The sequence below is a fragment of the Misgurnus anguillicaudatus genome, chromosome 13, assembly GCF_027580225.2.
Source record: "Misgurnus anguillicaudatus chromosome 13, ASM2758022v2, whole genome shotgun sequence".
NCBI classification, from domain to species: Eukaryota; Metazoa; Chordata; class Actinopteri; order Cypriniformes; family Cobitidae; genus Misgurnus; species Misgurnus anguillicaudatus.
In genome coordinates this window covers 8,706,402-8,730,754 of record NC_073349.2, presented here as the reverse complement: position 1 = coordinate 8,730,754, position 24,353 = coordinate 8,706,402, and the positions used below count along the sequence as shown (strand labels likewise).

At 39.4% G+C, this 24,353-nt stretch overlaps 1 protein-coding gene across 6 annotated transcripts in view; it reads left to right on the top strand.

The window, feature by feature from the left end:
• baz2a (bromodomain adjacent to zinc finger domain, 2A) overlaps positions 1-23,953 on the top strand; it is a 32,748-nt gene extending 8,795 nt beyond the window's left edge. For 2 of the 6 annotated variants that reach the window (XM_073874963.1, XM_073874958.1), the window contains exons 4-31: positions 190-1,752; positions 1,934-2,158; positions 2,418-2,816; positions 3,821-3,881; positions 5,111-5,219; positions 5,370-5,477; positions 5,666-5,888; positions 6,007-6,068; positions 6,153-6,218; positions 7,745-8,110; positions 10,297-10,551; positions 10,650-10,864; positions 10,960-11,034; positions 11,129-11,300; positions 11,398-11,460; positions 11,547-11,691; positions 11,776-12,401; positions 14,658-14,865; positions 14,983-15,138; positions 15,237-15,397; positions 17,926-17,979; positions 18,440-18,505; positions 18,971-19,257; positions 19,362-19,497; positions 19,581-19,727; positions 19,835-20,052; positions 20,314-20,457; positions 22,027-23,953. In XM_073874963.1, coding sequence (XP_073731064.1) covers positions 190-1,752; positions 1,934-2,158; positions 2,418-2,816; positions 3,821-3,881; positions 5,111-5,219; positions 5,370-5,477; positions 5,666-5,888; positions 6,007-6,068; positions 6,153-6,218; positions 7,745-8,110; positions 10,297-10,551; positions 10,650-10,864; positions 10,960-11,034; positions 11,129-11,300; positions 11,398-11,460; positions 11,547-11,691; positions 11,776-12,401; positions 14,658-14,865; positions 14,983-15,138; positions 15,237-15,397; positions 17,926-17,979; positions 18,440-18,505; positions 18,971-19,257; positions 19,362-19,497; positions 19,581-19,727; positions 19,835-20,052; positions 20,314-20,457; positions 22,027-22,186 — 6,470 coding nt within the window. In that variant the 3' untranslated portion in view covers positions 22,187-23,953. The remainder of the gene's footprint in view (positions 1-189; positions 1,753-1,933; positions 2,159-2,417; positions 2,817-3,820; positions 3,882-5,110; positions 5,220-5,369; positions 5,478-5,665; positions 5,889-6,006; positions 6,069-6,152; positions 6,219-7,744; positions 8,111-10,296; positions 10,552-10,649; positions 10,865-10,959; positions 11,035-11,128; positions 11,301-11,397; positions 11,461-11,546; positions 11,692-11,775; positions 12,402-14,657; positions 14,866-14,982; positions 15,139-15,236; positions 15,398-17,925; positions 17,980-18,439; positions 18,506-18,970; positions 19,258-19,361; positions 19,498-19,580; positions 19,728-19,834; positions 20,053-20,313; positions 20,458-22,026) is intronic. The other 4 variants (XM_073874960.1, XM_073874959.1, XM_073874961.1 and 1 more) reach the window with 4 other exon arrangements.
• The last annotated feature ends 400 nt before the right edge of the window (positions 23,954-24,353 follow it).

The window sequence follows — 24,353 nt, the reverse complement described above, 5'->3', positions numbered from 1 at the left end:
AGACAAGGGATTTGCTGAATACATTGTGAAATTATGCACGAAAATCATTTCTATACAGACGCTAGTGAACTTAGTGTCATAATAAGCTTAAGCAAATTAGCAGAAGTTACTTAAAATGTTAGTGTTACGTTTTGTAATTTACTGGTTTTAAACTAATAGCTGATGTTTGTTTTTGTTTATGGTCTCTAGCGCATATAAATGAGATGGATAAAGGCTACAATGGCGTTGAGAGAACTTCTGCATCCCAACGGTTACTCAAAAGCGAGGGCTTGCCTGTTAAGCCCCCTGGCTCTGCTACTTCTACCGACTACAGTCAGGGTGTACAGCAGTCAGCCTTGGACCTGGAGCAACCTACAAAACAACATCATGAAAAGGCAGCCGCCCTGCAGGATCTCAGTCCTTCTCGTGCGTCTGGACAACATCCGGCACTTGCTAGTCCACCTCGGAAAACATCAACCCTGCCCCATCAAACAATCCCTGGCCAGCATCCACTTTCTCCTTTAAATTCCGATGTTACTGAAATTTGTGCTTCATCCACACCTAAGATGGGTATCGGAGCAAACGTGTCGGCGTCTCCACCCTCTCCCCGCTCATCACAATTTCAGATGGTCCATAGCGAAAGACCTGCACCATCATCAGTCGGTTCCACTCCTGCAGGACCTGGTTCATCTTCAATGTCTTCTAAGACCTCAAAAGCTCCACCTGCTGTTTATGACAGCCATGGGATGTTTTCCTCTAAGACTGTGCCTCTTCAAACGGTTCCTTTACCCCTCGAAGAGGCCCAAAGGTCAAAAAGTCCCATCTCTCCAACACCTCTATCTTTAACTGCATCTGTTATCACCACTCCTTCTGCACTGGCAACTCTTAAAGGACCCCAAGAGGCATCACCTCTAACAGGCCAGAGTCCTAGACATCCTGCTGCTTCCTCGACTCCAACATCTGTTACCAATAACACCTCTCTCCCTAAACACTCTACTTCGGCTGTGGATAGACCTCCTCCCGCTCTAAGCTCTTTTCCTCAGGCATCTTTATCACCTCCCAGTGTTTCTTCTGCTGCAAAGGTGCCCGTTTCCCTCACCGGCTCTACAGCTCAACACTCGGACACCACAGCAAATGCAGATGTTTCTTATAGTCAAGGAAGGGCTGGCTCTCGTGAAGACCTCCAAACCTTTGGAGAATCGCAATCTTGTGGTTCCCAGAGCAAAACTGGATCTTTAAGTTTCACGTTCAAACAGGATCCCAACAACAAGGCCCTATTTGAAATGCAAAGACATGGTACAAACCTTGAACCAACTTTTATTGTTCCAAAGGACCCTTCAAGAGACACTATAAGAGTTGTCAAAAAGGACTCAATGAACATCAGAGATCAGGCCACACCAAGGAAAGAAGAATACGATACTTTTGGCACTGACACATCAACGGACTTCCCATCAAGCTACATGGAAAGCTCAAGAGCTGAAGATGAGAGTTCAATGATGGACACTTTTGATGATTCTTACAGCCTTTCCCAGACTGAAGAAGACCAATCAAAGTTTGAAGAAGAATCCATGACTGATGATTCCAGGTACAAGCGGGATGAGGATTCTTCTTGCATGGACGAAAACTTGAACACCTCCGTTACCAGTTCCAGTGGCGAGAGTTCCCTCAGAAATACCATGTCAGAAACCACAGATGACTTCTGCAACGAAACCTCACAAAATAACTCCTCGCTGCTCTCTGCATCTGTAAATACTTCTACCCAGAGTATCAAAGGTGTGATTGTTAATGCGTCTATATGCCTCACTTCTTGTAAATTATGTTTATGACTTTATCCAAGTGAACGTGGAATAGACTAAAACAGATGCTTTATAGGAGTTTTGTCATGTAGGTTTTTAAATGATGTAGAAGATTTCAATGCCCATAGTGTACATACAAGCTGTTTTCTTCCCCATAGGTAATGAGATTCTTGGGAAACAGAATGGATCTGCTGCTCCAGACATATCTGGAGGTGAGAAAAGATCACTGCTCTCTGCCATGACGGTGAAGGAGCTTCAAGCTGTTGTCAGCGGTTCTGTTGAAGGGACGACCACACACATACCACCCTCTCAAATCTTAGTCGCTTTGCCAACAAAAAAGCCACGAAAACCTAGAACACCGAAGACTGTTGCATCTGCTGATGGTAAAAGCACTGTTCACCTAATACTTAAATATGTGAAGTCAAAACTTTGCATACATTTTGCGTTGTTTCTGTAGCTCACTTGGTAGAGCAATGTGTTGACAATGCAACCCAAGGTTTTGGATTTTGACATGCATGCTGAAGAAAATTGTTTACCTTGAATCCACTATAATTTGTTTGGATAAAAGCATTTGCCGAATACATGCATAGTGGTTCAAAAATTGGTATTTGCTGTCTTAATTGATTCATTTCTTATCAATAGGTTCTCTTAATTCCACGTCCAACAAGTTGACACCCGATGGTCCAAAAGAGAAAAAAGTTAGGAGGAGAAAGAAAAACGAGGAGAAGCAACCGACTGCAACAAAAAGAAGAAAGCTTTCCAAAGAGCCTATGGAACTGGAAAGTGGCCCTATTGATATTTCGACTACTTTAAATGCTCCACCTCATCTTCTTAATGGTCCAGTGAACTTTGCCCATGCTCTCTGCGTGCCCAATATGGAGATCCCCCTTGTTAAACCCAAGAAGATCAGGAAGCGCAAACCAAAAGATGGACAGACAGAGGCGAAACCTTCCAAACCACCCAAAAATGAAGTTGCAGAAGCCAAAACCGAAGAAGATGATGATGGTGGTGTTGATGATGATGAAAACGGCTCTACTGCAGGTATCTATATGTTGGGATTGTGATTTCATTTTTGTTCCTCTTTTGGGGCGTACACAATGAACACAAATGTAATGATTTACACGAGTAGATTACATAGAGACAGAGCGCAGCGCGTCATAACCTGAAAACCACGCCCACCGGGAACAATCCAACCGTCTCCATTGACTTTGTATTGCGAGAGGCCGCCTCCTTGTCATTTCTGGCTTATAACAAAAAACAGAATAATGCCTTAAAGCTGCTGTGTGACAATATGTACAGCTAACGGGCCAAACAACCCAGGAGTAGGTTTTTGTAAGCTGTCGAGCTCAAAAAACGAGCGTTTACGGACAGAAAAGTGGAAACAGGCAACTTTTCATAGTTCTCATATTATTTCTGGGTTCTTTGGCTTGTTAGCTGTACATATTGTCACACAGCAGCTTTAAGGCATTATTCTGTTTTTTGTTATAAGCCAGAAATGACAAGGAGGCGGCCTCTCGCAATACAAAGTCAATGGAGACGGTTGGATTGAATTCCCCCCCGGTGGGCGTGTTTTTCAAATTTGCATAACTGCGCTCTGTCTCTATACAAAGTCGCGAATAGATGCAAGTTTGCGTCGTGCGAAGCGAATGACGCAAATTGGGCGGCGTGGTTGCCGCGAACAAGCACTGTTTGCCTCAAACGCGTGAATCAACGTTAAACCCAGCAAGTAATATTGAGTGAGGAATATGTTCTTTGCGTTTGATGTGTATGCAGCATTACAGCTAAAGGGATAGTTCATCCAAAAAAAAATGTCTGTCATTTACTCCCCCTGATGTTTTAAACCTGTAAGAGTTTCTTTACTCTGTTGAATACAAAAGAAAATATTTTAATAAGTGATGGACAGCGCACAGTTGCCAGTACAGATTGACTTCCATAGTATTTGTTTTTCATATTATGGGTGGGGTGAGTAAATTATGACAGAATTTTAATTTTTGGGTGAACTATCTCTTTAAGAATAAATGCATTAAATTGATGTGTTTTCTCAGGTGATATCCGAAGGCGAAGGGTTGCAACTGAGGAGCAGGTCCAATTTCCTCTGCAGTTTGGGTGAGAAGAGCAGTTTAACACATACATTTTTTTTTACCATTTGTCTGTCAAAGCTTTAGTCCTTTCCCATCTTTTGCTCCTGTTTCTCTCCCCCAAAATGTCCAGCCACCCTTCTTACTAAATCTATCAAAAGTAAAGCCATACAAAGAGAAATAAATACTTGGAGGGGGAAACCTTACTTTTTGTCTTAAGATTTAGTAGGAGCAGGGTTCCCACGGGTCCTTGAAAGTTTGTGAATCTGGGGAATAAAATTCAAGGCCCTTGGAAGTTTTTGAAAATATACATACATAGATACAGGTCATTGAAAGTGCTTGAATCTATTTTATGCAAGAAGATTCCTGGAAAAAATCCATATTATTCCCTCTGTAGTGTAAGATAATATCATAAAATTCTAGACCTTTTAAGCACATGTGCTAAACGGTTCGCTTTAAATGCTTATAGACCATTTTAAAAGATGTAAACAATGTTGGTCCAAAAGGACTTCCTGTTTCAGTTTTTTAACACTAGATAAATGTTGGGAAAAAATATGTTCTTTTGGTTGTATAGAACTGAATTAAAAAGTTAAACAAAAATCTTAAAGATAATGATATGTGTAAAATAAAATAAAAGTCACACATTGAAACAGGAAGTGTTTCTGGACCAGTGTTGTTTACATCTTTTGAAATGGTCTATATCTTCTGTATGCGAATGTTGATTCATACCAAAATGCTTTTATGCATAGTTGTGAAAACGTCTCGGGTTATGTATGTAACACTTGTTTCCTAAGAAGGGAACGAGACACTGCATCTCCCTTGCCATACTTCCTGCGTCCTGTAACGCCATCTTTGGCAATATTTCAGATAGCGATATACTTCCTGGCTCCCGCATCACCCTGTCTTTGTCGTTAAGCCTCACCATTGGTTGAATTTGATATATACATTCAGACGCACCTTTCCCTGGAGGCGTCCCCAAAGTGTCACTTCCCACCTTGAATGGGAACTGTAACAATGTATCTTAAAAGTGTAACCTTGCTCTCACTTGAAATGCGTCCCCACATTTAGTCCTTGAATTTGAGGGTATTAGACCTGGAAAGTCCTTGAAAGGTCCTTGAATTTTAAGTGAACTAAGGTGTGGGAACCCTGTAGGAGATAAAACAAATAGAAATCACGTTTCCTATGTAGACCACTGCTCAGAAATGTTTTTGTTGTACTGTTGCTATTCTACTTGTTGACCCGTTACACTTTATCTAGCTGGCGGCGAGAGATTCGAGTCCGGAGACTTGAGGACCGCCTCAAAGGAGAGACGTGGTATTACGGCCCCTGTGGTCGGAGGATGAAACAGTTCCCTGAGGTCATCAAGGTACGACCTGTTATATTGCATGCTTTTCAAAAGGTCACCCTGGCTGTCTTTTCCATAGTGATAATAAACATTCAAAGTTTAGGTTGATTTTTATTTTATTATAGCTGGGTTCTTGCTTTGTTTTCATTGCATGTGTCTGTATTTCTCCAGTATCTGAAAAAACATCAGGACAATCTCCAGGGCGTTTCGAGAGAGCACTTCAGCTTCAGTCCACGCATGCCAGTCGGGGAGTTTTATGAGGAGCGGGAAACACCTGAGGTGTGTATTCATTCTTGTGAAGAGGGGGTTAATCTTAATATGCACTTCTCGGGCAAAGCCAGTTACATAATTGTGTGTGTTTTTGTCTCATTTGTTGCACTTAGGATCATATGGACTGGGAGATAATAATATTAACCAGTAATATAATACATGAGTTCAGTAATATAGCCTAAAAACTTTGTTAACAGGGTAAGAAATGGTTCGTCCTTGCCGACGAGGAAGTACCCTCCATGATCATGGCAATAACGGGCAGACGCGGACGTCCTCCGAATCCAGACAAAGAGCCTCGTGCCCGCGCTCGCAGAGCCAGAGGAGGTCAAGGAAGGCGGCCAGGTAGACCTCCTAAGCTTAAGATGGAGGACCTGCTCAGCAAAGTGGATGCCCGACTGCTGAATAGGCTACAGGCAAAGGGTAAGCATGAATATGCACAAAAGTCACTAACTGAAAGGTTGCTGGTCATATCCTCATTATGAAGTTGTTTCTCTCAAGTATGGATTTTATGGTGTTAACAGTTAATCTTCATTTACAGAGGATCTCACAGAGGAAGAGAAAGTGAAACTGGTTAAGATTAAGAAGAAGATGAAGAGAAAGGTGCATAAACTTTAGATTATTTTAGTTTTCTTTAACCCACAAAATCGTATTTCATTGAACTAAGCTTTTGTTTTTCTCATACAGGCGAGACTGAAAAGAAAGGAGGATGCAAAGAACAAGAAGATCAGACAGGAGAAAAGAAAAGCCAAAGTAAGGGTTATATTTAGAAATAGCATTGACACTAGTTAATGACATCTTTAGTACCCATTCACTTTAATGACAAAAAGCAGCATAGGATTTTTGCTCTTTTGTTTAATGATAGAAACTCATACAGGTTTGGGGATGCAATTTTCTTTTTGTGGTGATCTGTTTTTTATATCATGGACGTTTCTGTAATAACCGTTTTTTATTATACACTTACAATATTGTAATTCACAAGAAATTGCTCTTTTCTAGTGCAGTTTTTATAAAACTGAATTAACCTCTCGACGCGCACTAATTCGCGTCTACATGCTACACTAATGTATAGTAATGTTAAAATATTAACATTACTATACATCGTTTAAAAGGTCTATGGGTTTAGCATCAGTGTATGGTCTCTGTTTTGAGATACAGATGCTCTAGTATCATAAATGTAGTATTTTGTGACAGAAGTCCAGATGACAACATGCTAAATATAAACGGGAATTCTTACCTTTGTGTTGATATAACGATTGTGAGTCGAATCCAGTCTGTTTCAGATGTGTGAATAACCCATTAAAACCGTCTTAATAGAATACATCCAATGATCATTTTTGTCCACAAATGCGTATAATCTGTGAAATATAGATATATAGTCTGTTCAGATTTCACATGAACGTCTTGTAATAGAATAGAATATACAATCTGAGGACTATTTACGTCGTAACACTATATGAGATTACACTTTAGGTTCTAGTAAACACGTAAACCCGCGTTAAAACTTTGTGGTAAAAAGTAGGTGGGAGTATAATACATAATATCCAAACAGCGCTGTCAAAAATAGTGACGTCATTTGACTCACTCGTTCCTCCGATGACTTCATGGAAAATATTGATAGACAGAACGTGTAGCCAATTAGATAACGAATCCAATGATCTTTGTCTGACATTTTATTTCCTGGTGTGGAAATGGCATTTTATATGCTAACATAAGGATAAATAATAATAAGAACAAACCTGTATGCATGTAAACAAAAGACTTTTATTTTGGGGCTGACTGGCACTTAGAAAATGCATTTTTGGGCCTATTGATCTCAAACGTGAAACATGACTTGTGGCTTTGGGATCATTGCATTTCTAGGTTTCACACACACATTTATCGTTAAGTTTTTTTAGTAATAAAATGATGTTATGTAAAAAAATTGTATTCCAAATGTACTTCAGCCTTAATTTTTAACTTAAAATAATTGTGAAATTTTAAAAATGAAGCTCAAAGTGTCTAATGATACCATAGTTATGCTTATACTCTAAATGGTTTAGTAAAAAACAACCATTTTAGTGAAAGTAGGTCTTTTCATGGTTTGGGCTAGAGTGGGGGTGCTTTTCATGAGGTTAAAATAACAAATAATCTTTGATATTAAGTGGTTTAAAATATCTGGCAACCCTAATAAACTTATTTCAAACTGTAAAAAAGCTATACGAAATAATTTGATTTCTGTTTGTAGTTTTGAAATCTTTTTTCTGATATCTAACCGTGTTCTTTATGTCTGTTTGCAGCTGGATAAAGCCAGTGAACAGACTGATGAAGGGCAAACTCTGAGCCAGTCATCAGATAAAGAGAGCTCTCAAGTGCCCCCCAAGAAGCCTGGACGCAGGAGGAAGGTCGTAGTTCCGGCAGCAGACACGTTTGACCCGGAGACTGCCAGTCCTATAAAGACCGTGGCGAGGGCCCGCAGCAAAGCCAAAGCTCTTGCCAAAGCCCAAGCGCAGGCGGAGGCCGAAGCACAGGCTGCGCTCGCAGCTAAGAGACAGGCGGAGAGAAGAGCACAAGCTCAGAGACGCATGGAGGAGAGGAAGAGACAGCAGTTAATCATAGAGGAGATGAAGAAACCTGCAGAAGACATGTGTCTGCCCGATCATACTGTGAGCACACCACCCGACTGAAATATAGCTTTACATGAAGCACAGATAGGGGCGATCACCCCAAACTTGTTTTAAACACTTGGAAATGCAAGACTTTTGATACTCTTAAAAAGAGCAGTGCGGCATGGCTTTGGATGTTGCTAGGCAACCACTGTATCAACTATAGTGCAAGCTTTGTGAAATTTAGTTTGCTACAAGTTTGCTACAAATGTACAAGCAGAGGACTTTCGCTCTGACCTTGTTGCAGTCTCCGGTTGTCCCAAGCAACTGTAAACTTCTGTCACCCGCCTCTTCCCTCATTCAATTGGACAATAAAAAATGCGTATGTGGCGTGGGAGGCGGCCAAAACGTCCGTATAGAAACGGCCCATAGAAAACACCTGCCGCTGCCCTTTCTTTCTAATATTTCCATTCTTAGCTCTTTCTTTCTTTCTTTCTTTCTTTCTTTCTTTTTTCCATTCGATCTCTTCTCTTACTTTCTTTCTTTGCTTTCTATTTCTTCCTCCTTTTCTAATTCTTTCTTTCCTTCCTTCCTTCCTTCCTTCCTTCCTTCCTTTCTATTATTAGCTTTTTATGGCTTTTTTCCTTTCCTTTTTTTCCGTTCTTTTATCTGTGATTTATTTTTTCTTTCTTTTCTTAATGCCTTTCCGTTCCATGCTTTATTTCTTTAATTCCCCTTTATCATATTCTTTGCTTTCTTTTCTTTGCTCTTTCTTTCCTTCCCTTCTTTTCTTTCAATTTATGCTTTATTTTATTCCCTTCCTTCCTTTTCTTTTTCCTTACTTTCTATTTTTGTATTCTTGCTTTCTGTGCCTTTTTTCTTTCCTTCCTTTTTGTCCTTTGCTTCTGTCCATTCTGTGCTTTTTCCTTTTTGTTTTCATCTTTTCCTTCCTTCCTACATTTCTTCCTTTCTATTATTTGCTTCTTAGTTTTTGTCCTTTCCTTCTTTCCGTTCTTTTATCTGTGATTTCTTTGTTCTTTACTTCCTCCTTGTCTTTCCATTCCATGCTTTATTTCTTTAATTCCCTTTCTTCCTATTCTTTGCTTTCTATGCCCTTACCATTTTTTCCTTCTTTCCATTCTTTGCTTTTCTTTGCTTTATTTCTTTTCTTCCTTCCTTCCTTTCTTTCTTTCTTTCTGCTTGCCTTCCTTTTCTTTCCATTTTATGCTTTTTTATTCCCTTCCTTCCTTCCTTTCTGTTCTTTGTATTCTTGCTTTCTGTGCCTTTTTTCTTTCCTTTCTTTCTGTCCTTTGCTTCTTTCCATTCTTTGATTTTTTTCCTTTTTTGTTTTCATCTTTTCCTTTCTTCCTTCCTTTCATCCTTCCTTTCTTAATTTGCTAATTCTATGCATTATTTCTTTCTTTCATTAATTCCTTTTCCCTTTCTTTTCTTCTTTCCATTCTTGGCTTTTTTTCTGTCATTACTTCATTCTTTTGTTCTGTTCTTTTTTTCTGTTTCTTTAATAATTCTTACTTTCCTTCCTTCATTTTTTTCTCATTTATTTGTTCCCTTACCTCCTTTACTTTTTTGAAAGTGCATTAATACAGACCATTTCAATAATGTTGCCATTACACTTTCCAAGGTCACACATGTAAACACATTGTTAAAATGGCAGCAAATCTGCTCAGTCGCTTTGCCTTTTTTAAGTCAAGTTAACATGACTTTGATATACAGCCTTTGCAAATGTAATATTATTCCATCATTTGTTTATTACATTATACTTCTTTAAAAACACATCACTGAGTATTAGATAGTTAGTGTTCTATTTATATAGAACATATTTAAGATTTTACCCTCAAAGAATTAAGGCATTACATGGTATACATAGTATAAGGGTGTACTGACATTATGTGAACCATACCAGAGTACGTTTGACCCCAAAGTATGGCTCAATTGGCTAGTGTGATCCCTCTGTACTGTACCAGGGTGCGGTACACTTATGCGTACCCGGGTATGCTTTGCAGAAGTGGTCTCGTGGATGGTTCGCTTGATTCAGTGGGGGACATGCGTGCTGGATTGTGGAGCAATCAGTTTGACGTTAAAAGTAGCTTGAGTGTGATTGGAGAGCAGTCTGCTTCCAATATGCTTTTACATCTCTCACGTGGTTATTTAATGTCATACACCAAATAAAATTTGAACACAAGTGTAATTTACTTCAACACTTTTTGCTTGTGCCCCTTTTATAGCCTCTTCCAACGTTGTCACGGATACCAGGACTGGTGCTTTCTGGTTTGGCCTTTACCAACTGTTTAAGGGTAGTCGAGTTCCTGCACGGTTATGGAAAGTTCCTGGGATTTCAGGTGCCTAAGGATATTCCCAGTCTGAGCACCCTGCAAGAGGGTCTCCTCGGCCTGGAGAAAAGCCAGGGCATTCTTCTGGATCTGCTTATTAAACTGATGGAAGCAGCACTGCATGATCCGGGACTGCCCTCCTATTACCAGGTTTATATTTGATTTAAAATTGCCCTACTTTACTAAACCTTTAAAAATGTAATCCATACCGATTAATGTGGGTTTTCTCATTTCACTTACCGTCTCAGTCTGTAAAGATCCTCGGAGAGAAACTGGTGGATTTGGAGTTAAGTCACAGCACCGTGTCCGAGGTTCTTCGGATCTTTCTTGAGGCCCACGGCTTTGAGTTGGAGGTGTGTAACAGTCTGCGGACAAAGAGCTTCCAGACCCTTAAAGCTGACGTTAAAGCCTCTATACTGGTCTTCCTGGTGGAGGAACTCAATGCCAGCGACGGCATCACCAGGTCAGCAGAAAATAAAAATGATTGCGTCTATAAAGAATTGAAATGTTTTTGTCAACTCTTCAACATATAAACGAGCATCCTTCATGTTTCTGCAGAGAAATTGACAACACGTTGGAGAATATGGCAACCTACAGAAAAAACAAGTGGATTATCGAAGGCAAACTACGCAAGTAAGACCACTGCTGCTAATGCTAACGCAAGACTCTCCAATGGTTGGTTTCGACCTCCTCATATATGTATTTCTCTTTACGTGTGTACATGCAAACTTAAATCAGCACTTGTACGCAAGACGGGCCGTGCAGAGGAGGAGCTATGTTTCGAAGAGCGCCGCCGCAGTGCCCGTGTGGGCATGGCCGAGGAGGAGAGCATCGAGGAGAACTGTGTGTTGGAGAGAGGCAGACGACGCAAACCTAAGGAGGAACCCAAAAACACTGAGGTACAGAGCTTTGCATTGCTTCTAATGAGCCAGTGAACCCTTTAGTACCTCCAAATGAATGATTTAACTTGAACTTAGCACTTTGTGTTCCTCATAGATCGAGAGCCCAAATAATTGCAGCGTTGCAGAACTTGAGCGTCAGATTGATAAACTGACCAAGGTAAAATTTCTTCCTCCCAGTTTGAGTATCATAGTTGCTCTGTTTAAATTGAAATAGCCAAATCTGATGTTTCATTTATTTTTCAGCGACAAGTGTTTTTCCGTAAGAAGCTGCTCCAGTCATCGCATACCATGCGGGCGGTTGCTCTCGGGCAGGATCGGTACCGTCGCAGGTATTTGCTGCTGCCATATATGGGATGCGTTGTCGTGGAAGGAGCCGAGGATATCTTGGGTGTGTATCCTATTCTACTTTAAGATGATATTGAATTTTCCATTTGGTCACTTCAGTGATGTGCAATCATTTCTTTTCATGCAGCATCGGGTGACGTTCTGGTCAGCGATGAACCCGTCAGTCCGGTGAAGAAAGAAAGTCCAGTGAAAACTGAGGTTAAGGTTGAGCCTCCTCTCTCTCCAGTTTTCGGCACACCTCAGACATCACTTCCCTGTTCTCCTCCATCATCCCAGTTTTCCCCATCAGAGGTGGATCCTCTTCCGGGTGAAGCCTCCCTGATGAGCAGCCCACGAGCACGGGGCCGCCCACGTAAGATCAAACTGGAAGTGGAGCTCCACCTCCGAGAGGCCAAGAACCGCCGGCGTCGCCGTAGCAGCAGATCGGGAGGTGAAGATTCTGGGCTTAACTCCCCCATTCAGGATCTCACACAGGTTGCCTTCCAGGAGGCAGAGGGTGATGGTGCATCAGTTGTGGCGTCTGGAGCTGGCGAGGGTGAGGACAACAGCCAACCGGAGGACAGTATGAGAGAGCAGGCAGAGAAAAAAGGCCAGTGGTTCAATCTGTTGCCTAAAGAGCCGTGTGATGAGACTTCGATCTCTCAGCCATGTGTGAACACCACGACAACTCCATCATCCCCCACTAAAGACACTTTAGCCCCCCTCGATTGTGAACCTTCTGCTGAACTTCCACCGCAACTTCTGTCAACACAGGTCAGTAACATGTATCACTTAACCAGAAAAGCAAACTTCTCTACTAAGTTAAAACTAGGGCTGGGCAAAAAAAATCAATTTTTAATACGGTCAATGTTTGCGGAAATAAAAAGAAATTGATTCATGACCTTTGAGAATCGATTTTGAATCGACCATCGATTCAAAATCGATTCTCAAAGGGCATGAATCAATTTCTTTTTTTTCCCATATTTATTTCCGCAAACATTGACCGTAAGATTACTGTTAATCTGATTACTAGTCTACTCCACTAGATGTCACCCTCTTTTTTGCCTTGCGTGATGTTACCAAGGAGCGAGAGGCGAGCCTGTCATTCATTCATTCAGTGGTTAAAATAGCGGTTTCAGGTGCTTCGTTGATGTTGCTGCCACCTTCACAAAAAAGTCAGAGGAATGGAAGCATTTTAGATTTCGCAAGCAAGACGACGACGACGACGATAGTGTTTTGGCTTTTAATTTCTTTTTATTAATTACCCACTTGTAAACTGCTCTTCACTGTTTTTTTATGAATGCAGTATTTGTATTAAATCTATATTCTTTGAGTTGAATCGAGTATAAAAATCGATCCGAGAATAGGAATCGAAAATCGAACCGAGAATCGAAATCGATTTGATAGCTTGTGAATCGAAATCGAATCGATCTGGAACATCTGAATCCATGCCCAGCCCTAGTTAAGACGTGCCAAACCTGAGCTATATGACTTGCATATTTATTGGATTTCTTATGAGGGCTTTGTACTCTGTTTAGGAACCAGTGGTCACATTAAAGGTGCATTCTGTAACTTGTAGGATAATTTTTTTGAGAGAAATACAATATAATCTACATAACAATATAATCTACATAACTATATAAAGACCTTACTAAATGACTTGCCTTTAGTATCTTAGTATGAGCCGTTTTATCCACATACACCGTGGGTCTACTTACATGGAAGACGCCGTCATGTTTCTACAGTAGCCTTACACAGACAAACTGCTATAGAGTGTATTTTTTCACTACGTTGTCTCAGATGATGATGTGTTTGTCCTGTGCCGGATACTGTAGCTTCTCTATGCGTTTCGAAAGGGAGGGGGGAGTGGTGGACTGAGCCATTGGTTGCAATTCACAATCTGACCGCTAGATGCCACTAAAACCTACACCGTGGACCTTTAATTCAAAGTTTTTAAATGGTGACAGATATGAGATTTTAAATGTTTTTGAGATATGCCGTATTGTTTTGTTGGCATTATAAAATTAAAGGGACATTCCACTTTTTAAAAAAATATGCTAATTTTCCAGCTCCCCTAGAGTTAAACATTTGATTTTTACCGTTTTGGAATCCATTTAGCTGATCTCGGGGTCTGGCGCCAGCACTTTTAGCATAGCTTAGCACAGTCTATTGAATCTGATTAGACCATTAGCATCGCGCTAAAAATTAATCAGAGTTTCAATATTTTTCCTATTTAAAACTTGACTCCTTTGTAGTTACATCGTGTACTAAGACCGACAGAAAATTTAAAGTTGGGATTTTCTAGGCAGATATGGCTAGAACTATACTCTTAAACTGGCGTAATAATCAGTGACTTTGCTGCTGTAACATGGCTGCAGCAGGCGTAGTGATAATACACAGTGCCCGAAAAAGGTCCCCTGCCATTGAAAGTAACCAAGGGGACTATTTTCGGGCAGTGCATAATATCACTACACCTGCTGCAGCCATGTTACAGCAGCAAAGTCCTTGATATCAGCCATATCTGCCTAGAAAATTGCAACTTTTAATTTTCTGTCGGTCTTAGTACACAATGTAACTACAGAAGAGTCAAGTTTTAAATAGGAAAAATATTGAGACTCTTTGGCTATTTTAAGCATGATGCTAATGGTCTAATCAGATTCAATTGATTATGCTAAGCTATCCTAAAAGTGGTATCATCAGACCCAAAGATCAGCTAAATGAATTCCAAAATGGTAAGAATCAAATGTTTAACTCTAGGGGAGCTGGAAAATGAGCATATTAAAAAAAACTGCAATGTCCCTTTAACCAAAATCATGCATATTACAGTTACTTGATGTTATTGGCTATTAGATTTTTTAAAGAGTACAAGAAAATTGTGCACTTTTTGTGGAAATGTAAATGTATTTGATTTACACCTCATTCAAATGGTGATAGGAAGGTTGTTGGACATTTACCTCAGTATGCGTGATGACAATATAAACATACCACTATAAATAATGTCAAATTTGATAAACTTCTCTCTTTGCACAGGCGCAGCCGCAGACGGCAATTCCACCTCCTCAGGTGAGCTCAACTCCCGCTCCCAGGGCCGGCAGGAGACGCAGGAGGGGTAGCGGGCCATCACGGCTGCACTCTCGATCCAGCGTCGCAAAGAGACGGGGCAGGCCACCGTCCAATCCTTTTCAAGATATGGAGAAGAAATACTTTACTCAGTTGGTGGCGAGGCCAATTCCTTTAGGTAAGTGCAAGATTGACATAGAAATGACTTTAATGTACAGAACTACTGAAACCTGATTGTGTGTTCATTTATGAGTGCCATTATGCTGGATTTGCTAAAGGTTTTTGCTTTCAACAGAGATGGTGAAAGGCTGGTGGTGGATCAGAGAACCAGAGGAGCTGACGGCCATCCTAAGCGCCCTTCATCCACGAGGCGTCCGTGAGAAGGTTCTTCACAAACACCTCACCAAGCACATGGAGTATCTGGCTGAGGTCTGCACGCGGCCCGTGACCGGTGAGGGGTAGCTGCCTGTGGAGTATGACAACAGTGTCTGTGTCTTGGTGGTTGGCGGCACATTCATTGCATTGTGTGTGTGTCTTGCTGCTTCTCAGATCCCATTTTCCAGATGACAGTGGAGGAGGGTGACGCTCTGTTGGAGGCATCTAAACAGGCATGGAGTGAACAGGAAAGAGCCCTACAGATAGACATGAGTGCTCTGCGGTGGGTGGAAGATTTGGAGCAGAGGGTTGTAGGTGCGGACCTTCAGCTCAAGGTAAGAAATGCACGTAACGGATGGAAAGAAGGACCTTTATTTGGTTGTGCTCACATTACTAAATTTTTTATGTTGTTTTGGTGCGTATCAGATTGCATGTTATTGAAGATCAGTGGCCTAGCAGTTTCAGTTTTCTAGTGATAAGATTAGATGTTGGACAGGTGCTAAACACAGCATAAGGATAGTGTAGTTAAATGAGTAAATACAAATTCTCTCATAATTTCAAGCTAACCCAAATGTATCCGTTGAACAGTTTATTTATTTATTTATTTTAAATGTCAGTCATTTTATGTCTATATATAGGTCTAAACAGGTTGAAAAAACACAAAGTAATCCAAATGGCTCCAATGTGTTAATATATATCTTATAAAGCAAGAAAAACTGTGAAAGAAAAGATAGTTTTGAGCTTATTTAGTGAAAAAAGCTTATTAATGCTTAATTCACATATGGCGACACATCAGTGACTTCAAATCTAATTGGTTCTTGTGTGTTGCCATACGATTTCATCACAAGACGCCTGAACCATTGAGATGAGAATTCATGGATGTGCCTGAGTATTTGAATTTAGTGCAGATGGGTGTTGGTTTTAAACCTTTCAAACCTGATTTTTCCAGTGTTTAATTAGTGTGCCTTATTTTGATTGGTTAATTCGAATTTTTTATTGGTTTGAACCACACAACATGTGATGTCCATTCAAGTGGACGCAGGGTCTGAAGTAGTTAATTTTAGTTTTGTTAAGTATGCTCCATATATGAATCGTTTTCTCAATCGCGTCTATCTTTTTACCTCAGAAGACTTTTGTTGACCAGCTGGGGTCATTTGTATCACTGTAATGCTTGATGATGTATGTGCAATTTTATGCCCCAAGATAACACGCATGCATTTTATAACATATTTTTATATAAAAATGCGTTCAAAATATATATCACATTTATATATTATGTATATTAATATAAAATATTCAACTAATTGTATTCAATTCATTGAGAGAATCTTTTAAAGGGATAGTTCAGGCAAAAAAGAAAATTTCTTTCATCATTTCCCCTTTCTCAGTTTCCCAGACAGGGTTTAGGTTAAGATAGGACTAGGCCTCAGTTATTTTAGGACATTAAGTTGTTTTTACAAACATACTTTACAAAAACATTACTAATGTGAATCTTTGGACAAAACAATGGCAATTATGTATTTTGAGTTGTGTCAGTGCATGCTGTTTTCAGTTAAGACAACTCAAATATGCATTTTAGTCTGGCCCTAGATCAGTGTTTCTCAAACTTTTTCAGCCCAAGGACCACTTTATCTTCCAATTTTTTTCTGAGGACCACCTGACCAAATCTCACTCTAACACGCCCCCCAAAAAACAACATAATAGGAAGGATAAGCTAAATTTAAGTTTAATATGCAAATGTTTCTAGTCAAAAACTAATTTTTTAAACACAAATGCAATGCTATGTTCAGAAATTATTATATGAATTTTATTTCATTTGAAAAAGTAAATGTGAAATGAGTCGCGGCGTAATATGAACAACAAACTGCACATGTGAAAAAAAAAACTGCAATTAAACATACTGTAACAGCCTAGGTCCCACTTAATGTCATTCCAAATAGCCATTAGTTTAAAACTGAGGTGGTGGGTATATGAAGTCTATGGTTGTAACTATAGTAACAATAAAATGCTGAATAAAATTCCCCTTAATGTCCAAAATCACTGAAATTACAGGAATTTTACACATGAAACAAAAACTAGTACATTTCAAAACTAATAGATCTGTCAGTTGATGCTTGATCCTTCTTTTGACTCTTCTTTGGTTTAGCCACCAATCCATTTTTACGTTATTAAAACATAATGGCAAGAACTGATATCACAGTTTCACAAGTGGATTAAAAATCTACTTAAATAAGTGATGATTCTATAAACACTTGCCTAGTGTAGGTCATCTTTTGGCGGACCACTGGGGGGGTTTGGCGTACCACACTTTGAGAATTACTGCGCTAGACTTAAACCCTGTCTAGGAAACTGCCCCATATAGGTTTAACACAGTATTCAATGACCAAAACACAGATATTTTGATAAATGATGGTAACCAAACAGTTTAGGACAACACGAGGGCGAGTAAAGAATGAACGAATTTTCATTTGTGGGTTAAAAAAATAATTTACTTACTCTTGTGTTGTTACAAACCTGTATTAATTTCTTTGTTCTGATGAAAATGAGGGAAGATATTTTGAGGAATATTTGTAACCAAACCGCCCCATTTACTTCCATAGTAGGAAAAAAGAATGCTATGGAAGTATTCTTGGGGTAAACTATAGATATGGAATAAATGATGAGAATTTTTGGGTGAACTATTCCTATAAGAAAAACAACATATACTCTAGTAGCCACAAGGTGGCGCTGTCTGTGTTTGTTTGCTAAAGGGACCGATGCTGTACAAACACACTCCCTATTAAACGTAAACATAGTAATACAGACTTCATAGCCGTAGCCGTTTTCAAAACTCTAGCTTTAACACTTCAAACTTTTGTGCCAGCAGTGCGGTGTGTTGGATTTTGTTGTGCACAAGGAGCACAAGTCTTACAATCAAGTGAGTTAAAGTACTGTGTTAAATGACTCCTGTTTAATATTTATCATTGAGAGGATTGATGCATCTGTTACACATACAGAAAGTTTGTCCATTTGGACAGTTTCGGGTTTAGATACAACTTGATCATCAATTCATTGCATCATGTTTTTCCAACACAGCCCTTTTAAATGTCCATTGGCTGGTTAATCAAAATATTTAATTCATTGTGGTCTGTTCTGTTATATTTTCTACATTGTTAATTTATTTTCAGTTTTGTTAAATACTGTTTTTTTTTTATTTTAAATGAAATGAAAAATTTTCCCATTGTTTTGTGGCAATGGAATCAGTTACTATTTAGTAGTATGTATAATACATTTGTAGTATAGCTAACTAATTTACCATTAGCTTAATCGGATAGCTTTTCAAAGTAACTTCCCCAGCACTGCTCTCCACATCACCATCATGTCCACATTATTTCTAGATGGCCATTCCCAACATGGAGAGTGAAAAAGAGGCTGCACAGGGATCCTCAAGCCCTCAATTTCAGGTACAGATGAACGGCAGCCATCATAAATAAACTAATGAATATAAACTATTTCAAGGGTCCTGATAAAAACAATAATTCAGTACATTATGATAAGGGACACAGCCAATATGGCAATTTAGTTAGTGTCTTCTTTCCTTATTATTATTCAATATATGTAGCAGAGCTGAGGAAAGTTACTTTTTGAAAGTAACAAAGTGAATTGTGTACCCACAAAAAAGGCACAATTAAGTTAAATTGTATATGTCAGAAATATTTACTTTGATTTCGATGAAGTTTTAAACTCATCGTTCGATTATGAGACTTTTTTCAAACAGGATCACATATGTATTGATCACAACTTGTCAGCAGTTTCTTTATTTTTTACCACTTTCATTTTTTTCTCACTTGTTTATGACCATTATTCCCTTCACCCTCCCATGATTTTCTCTCTGTACGTTGCTGGACTGACATCTCTTCTCATTTCAGATCTACACCCCTCCCGAAGCCGACTCCACTCGGGAGGACCTGCAGTATTACGAGCACGAGGTGGACCCCAGGGATGACTGGATGGTCAGGACTAAAAAGGAATGGTCTGATCTCCTGCGAGTTCCCAACAACCCCCTGGACCTGGCTGTTGTTCGACTGACTAACCTGGAGCGAAACATCGAACGGCGTTATTTAAAGGAGCCGCTGTGGAATCTGTCAGAGGTGGTCCGCCTTGCCCCCCTGACCCCTCCACCTGGTGGAGAGGAAATCCCTTTAGATGCCGTTAGGTGTGTCATTGTTTATGTATAAAAATACGTAAATGTAGACAGTGTTAGTCTTAGTTTTGTGTTTGCAGTAGAGCAATTCAGACATGTTTGGTTTTTGTTCTTAGTATGGAGAGTGAGATCACTCCAAGGTTGAGGACGTGGCGACAGGCCCTGGATCGCTGCCGAAGTGGATCTCAGCTCTCTCTATGTCTGCTACAGCTAGAGAAAGCCATAGCCTGGGAGAGATCCATCATCAAAGTGGTGAGGGACAATTTCGATTTGGGGAAATGTGTTTTCTGTAAGAGCTCGTAAACTGATGACATGCACATGTATGTTGTGCACAGACATGTCAGGTGTGTCGTAAGGGTGATGACGATGAGTATCTGCTCTTGTGTGATGGCTGTGATCGTGGGTGTCACATGTTCTGCCTGAGGCCAAAGGTCATGCAGGTTCCAGAAGGTGATTGGTTCTGTCCCACCTGTGTTGCCAAGGTAAGATAAAGACGATGTTTCCTCAGTTCACTCAAATTCCAATTTAATTGAAAGTTTGTCAGTATGTATCGCAGATTTGTGATGAAATTTTTGCATTGGGTTTGCAGGAAACCGGCGAGGAATTGCGATCACGTTCAGGGCGTCAGAGGTCAAAGCTGCGGAAACGGCGTCTTGCGGAGGACAGTTCAGACGAGGATGACAGGTACAAACGGGGCATGACCACCCGACAAAAGGATAGTCCTGCTCCATCAAGCAGTACGACCATCTCCCCTTCCAAACGCAGACGGATGACCACAAGAAACCAGCCTGACCTCACTTACTGCGAGTAAGACCTCACTTACTTTCGCTAAAAGTAAAAATTATCTGCATGGCATGTATATAAAAAATATAGCTTACACATGTGAATTGTGACTATTTGTTAAACTTCAAAAGATCACACCAGTTCTAAGGGCATACAAACCAAAAAATCAAACCAAAATATATTATTATTTCAGAAAAGTTTTGATACTCTCTTGAGTGTAAATGAATTCAGTATGTGAAATGTGGATGACATGGAATAATCCGTTGTGTGTTTGATGTTTTCTAGGATCATTCTGATGGAAATGGAAGCTCATTCAGATGCCTGGCCTTTTCTAGAACCGGTCAACCCCCGTCTGGTGCCTGGCTACCGTCGGATCATCAAAAACCCCATGGACTTCCTCACCATGAGGGAAAGACTTCTGCAGGGAGGGTAAGACAATCTGTGGCTTTTGTAGTATGTTGGGGAGAGCTAGGGAGATAAAATAATACTGACAGTACTCATCAACAATGTTTCTTATGAGTAGCAGCTTGAGTGAAAGTAGCTGGTATGTGCGGTAGCTGGGGCAACCTGAAAGAAGTTTATGGAGCTTAGGCATGAACATTTATCATACCGTAATTTTCGGACTATAAGCCGTACCGGAGTATAAGCCGTATCATTCAAAAATGTGTCATTAAGACGAAATAACATATATCAGTCGCACAAAATATTTCAGAAAATCCAAGCCGAAGAACAGACATTTAATCTGGAAAGGTGCGTTATTCAACTAAACAATAGCAGACAGAACAGCAGGCTGAATAGATGTTTGTACGTTAAAGTAATATTATCAGTTATTTAAAGGATAAACCATAGCATACAGAACTTACCTGGAAGGTTGAATAGTCTAAATGAACCGAACAAGCCAACTAGCGTGAAGTTCGCAGACTCGTTGTTCCGCATCACTGAATCCATTGAATTACATAAATACAGGAGCAGCATCTGACGGACTCTTGCGGCTGTAGACGGTAATGTTGTCTCTTGCCTCATAAATGTCAAAATTAATTCATACTGACTTACAAGGCGCACCTGACTATAAGATGCAGCACCAACCAAGTCTTATAAACGCGTCTTATAGTCCGAAAACTACAGTATAGTTGATGTCTGGTTTAATCATTGATCAAGAATGTTGTTTTAACCCTTAAATGCATGAATGTATCATTATTACATATGTTGGTCTTTAGCGACTCATTGGACACTGATCTGTCAAACTTTCTTCTTAGTATATAACTGTTGTAATACTTCATTAACTCTTTCCCTAACATTGACGAGTTATCTCGTCAATTAAGAGAACATGCATCCCTGCTAATGATGCTTCTTTGAGTTTTTACAGCATCTGTATTTCTGCTATTATCAACTAGCTGATGCTCTTCCCCAACTTATAACACTTAAGCACCCACTGATTTAAAAACACTAAAAACTCTGTGTATGTTTTGATCATCATTCTGAATTGGATTGCTAACAATAGTCCTTAACAACAATGCAATTATCTTGACTTTTTGCTCAAAGTTTTTTATATTTTTGAAGAAACCTATCCATATTTAAAAAGTGATAGAAAGAGAACACATGAAAAAAGGGAAAAACTTTTTTTTTCTGGGGTTTGTTTGTTTGAAAACAAAGTGCCTGTTTATTTTTTCATTTGATATATTGTATGTTATGACAACTGGTGTGGAAAGGGTTAACAGTTACAGAATTATAAAATATCTATTTCAGTATGTTTTGACATGTTATTTGTCATTAAACAGATTCCAAAAATATACAATGTTAAAATTATGCACTAATAAAAATCTGGGTCTTTAAAGACTCGAGGTATGCATTAAGGGGTTAATGTCACCTTAACAAGGAATTTTCAACGTACAAGTCTTCCACCATTGCATGTGATCTTGTATAATTGAAATGGCTGTAAATGTGGTTGTGGAACGCAATGACCTTCTCATAAGAAACTTCTTTTTACTCTCATTGCAGGTATTGCAGCTGTGAGGAGTTTGCTGCTGACGCTCAGCTAGTATTCAACAACTGCGAGCTTTTTAACGAGGATACGTCAGATGTCGGCAAGGCCGGGCACTCCATGCGACGCTTTTTTGAGAGCCGCTGGGCAGAGTTTTATGAAAACAAGGACAACTAAAAATTCTGACGTCTGCTGCATGGGAGGAAGCATTCTAATGCCACGCCCCTTTGATGCTCATTACTACTAACTATTTCTGGAAAGATCTCCGGTCCTCTGTATGCATACATGTGTAGATATATGTATAGAGTTGTTTTGTTTGTTTTACAAGTATTTGTCTTTGTCCTTCCCCACCACCCTGACCTTATTATGGTGAAAAATTTCAAGTACAAACTTCTTTATCAAAAAATTCATCAGTCACTCCTAGAAGTGTGTATTGAGAACAGAGTTCACACTTGATGTCACGTCCAATCACAATGATTGGCACACCTATCAGGATGTTTCTCAACAACAATTTTTTTTCTTCTTTACTCAAAGCCGTTCTACTCCATGTTGTATAGATCGTGGACCACGTGCGTCCCCTTGATGGAAAACGTAATGTATCGTGCTTTTAAGACTAGAAGCAATTTCTTCAGTATATTTTTATTATATGCTATATATACACACTTAAAGACAGAAAAAATAGTTGGGATTATTTAATAGCAATAGCCTGTAGTGAATCTGTACAGACCACATCGTAGAAAGATGTATAGGTGACTCATGACATGGCCAGTAAAACATACTATATCATGTGTAACTCCATCACTTTTTTGCTTGTTGAATATTGGTCTTATCAACTGGATGGTTGCCATCATTTACTAGATTATTTTGAGCTTTTTGTCCTGTCACTCCTTCCACACCCGAAACTAAATCAGTGTTTCGTCACAATGACTCTGATTTAATGGTAACAGCAGAATCTTTTAATCGCTATACAAGACGACTGTAGGCCTCCAATTTTTAACCTCTTTGTTTTTAAGCTCCACTAGCTGGAAATCATTTTTATTGTGTTTGACTATTGTCTGTGGAGGAAAAGAGATCTAGTGAAATCCAGATTGTATTGATATTGGTTTATATGGGAAGAATTTGTATGTATGTTTGGCAGTGTAGATGTTAAGCTAAACTTCAGTATGACTGGATATAATTTGCTCTTTGCGCTTTCACAACAATGAAGATTCTTAGACGTGGCTTGCCGAAACCATTTATTGTTTTCTGTCTTATGTGTTGGTAATGGTGTGTGTTCTGTGTGATATCTATAAAACCTGGACCAACTCTTTTAAAAAGGACATTCATTTTTGTCTTGGGATATTAACTGTTATATAAAAAAAAGCCTGTTGTTGTTATTACTTTGAAGCGAAGTTTGCCAATAAGAGCGTTTTAAAAAAATTGAAACCAAACATGATTATAAGAGAAATGCTTAAGGAATGAGAAAGATTTGTGTTTTAGCTGTAGCAGCTTTAAACATATTTATTTTCCCTTACAACTTCATGAACACCTTAAATATTAGTCTTCAATGGCAGGTTACTATAGCACTGACTGTATACAGTAGATATGAGAGGATCACAGTAGAACACACTATTCAGGTTTATTCAACATGTTTTCATACACTGAATTCAACATCATTCATTTTGTGTTCCTCAGGGGGCACAAGGGACAAACTTTATTTTTTTGTTTCAAAGATAACAAACCTGAAAGCAGTTCTAGATAACTTCAACCAAATGTGGTGTTTAGTGAATTTTTAATAATGTACAGTTTTTGTGACTTTAAATTTGTTTCTTTCTATATTTTTAGGACCAATATATCGTTTTTAAGAGGCGGCATTAAATGACCATGTTGTTTCAAAGTAATGTAACACACGTGCATCTGTTAGAATGTACTGTAAGCGAAAATAAAACCACATCTAGTAGATTAGTAGGTTGTTGTGTCTTTTATAAACTATTTTTTTCTAATTGTTACCTACTTGTACTGCTTGGGGCAGCAGTGGTTTATGTTTGTTGTCTACAAATCGGAAGGTTGGTGGTTCAATCCCCAGCTCCACCTGACCAAGTGTCGGGGTGTCCTTGAGCAAGACACCTAACCCCAGCTGCTCCCGACAAACTGGAGGGCGCCTTGCCTGACTGACACTACCGTCGGTGTATGAATGCGTGAGTGAATGTGAGGCAATATGTAAAGTGCTTTGGATGGCCATTGGTCTATGAAAGCGCTATATAAATGCAGTCCATTTAAAGATGCATGTACTGTTTTTGTTAGGGAAATTATACACATTTTAGTGCGTAGCAATAGAACATGATGCTTCATACCAAGACATTTT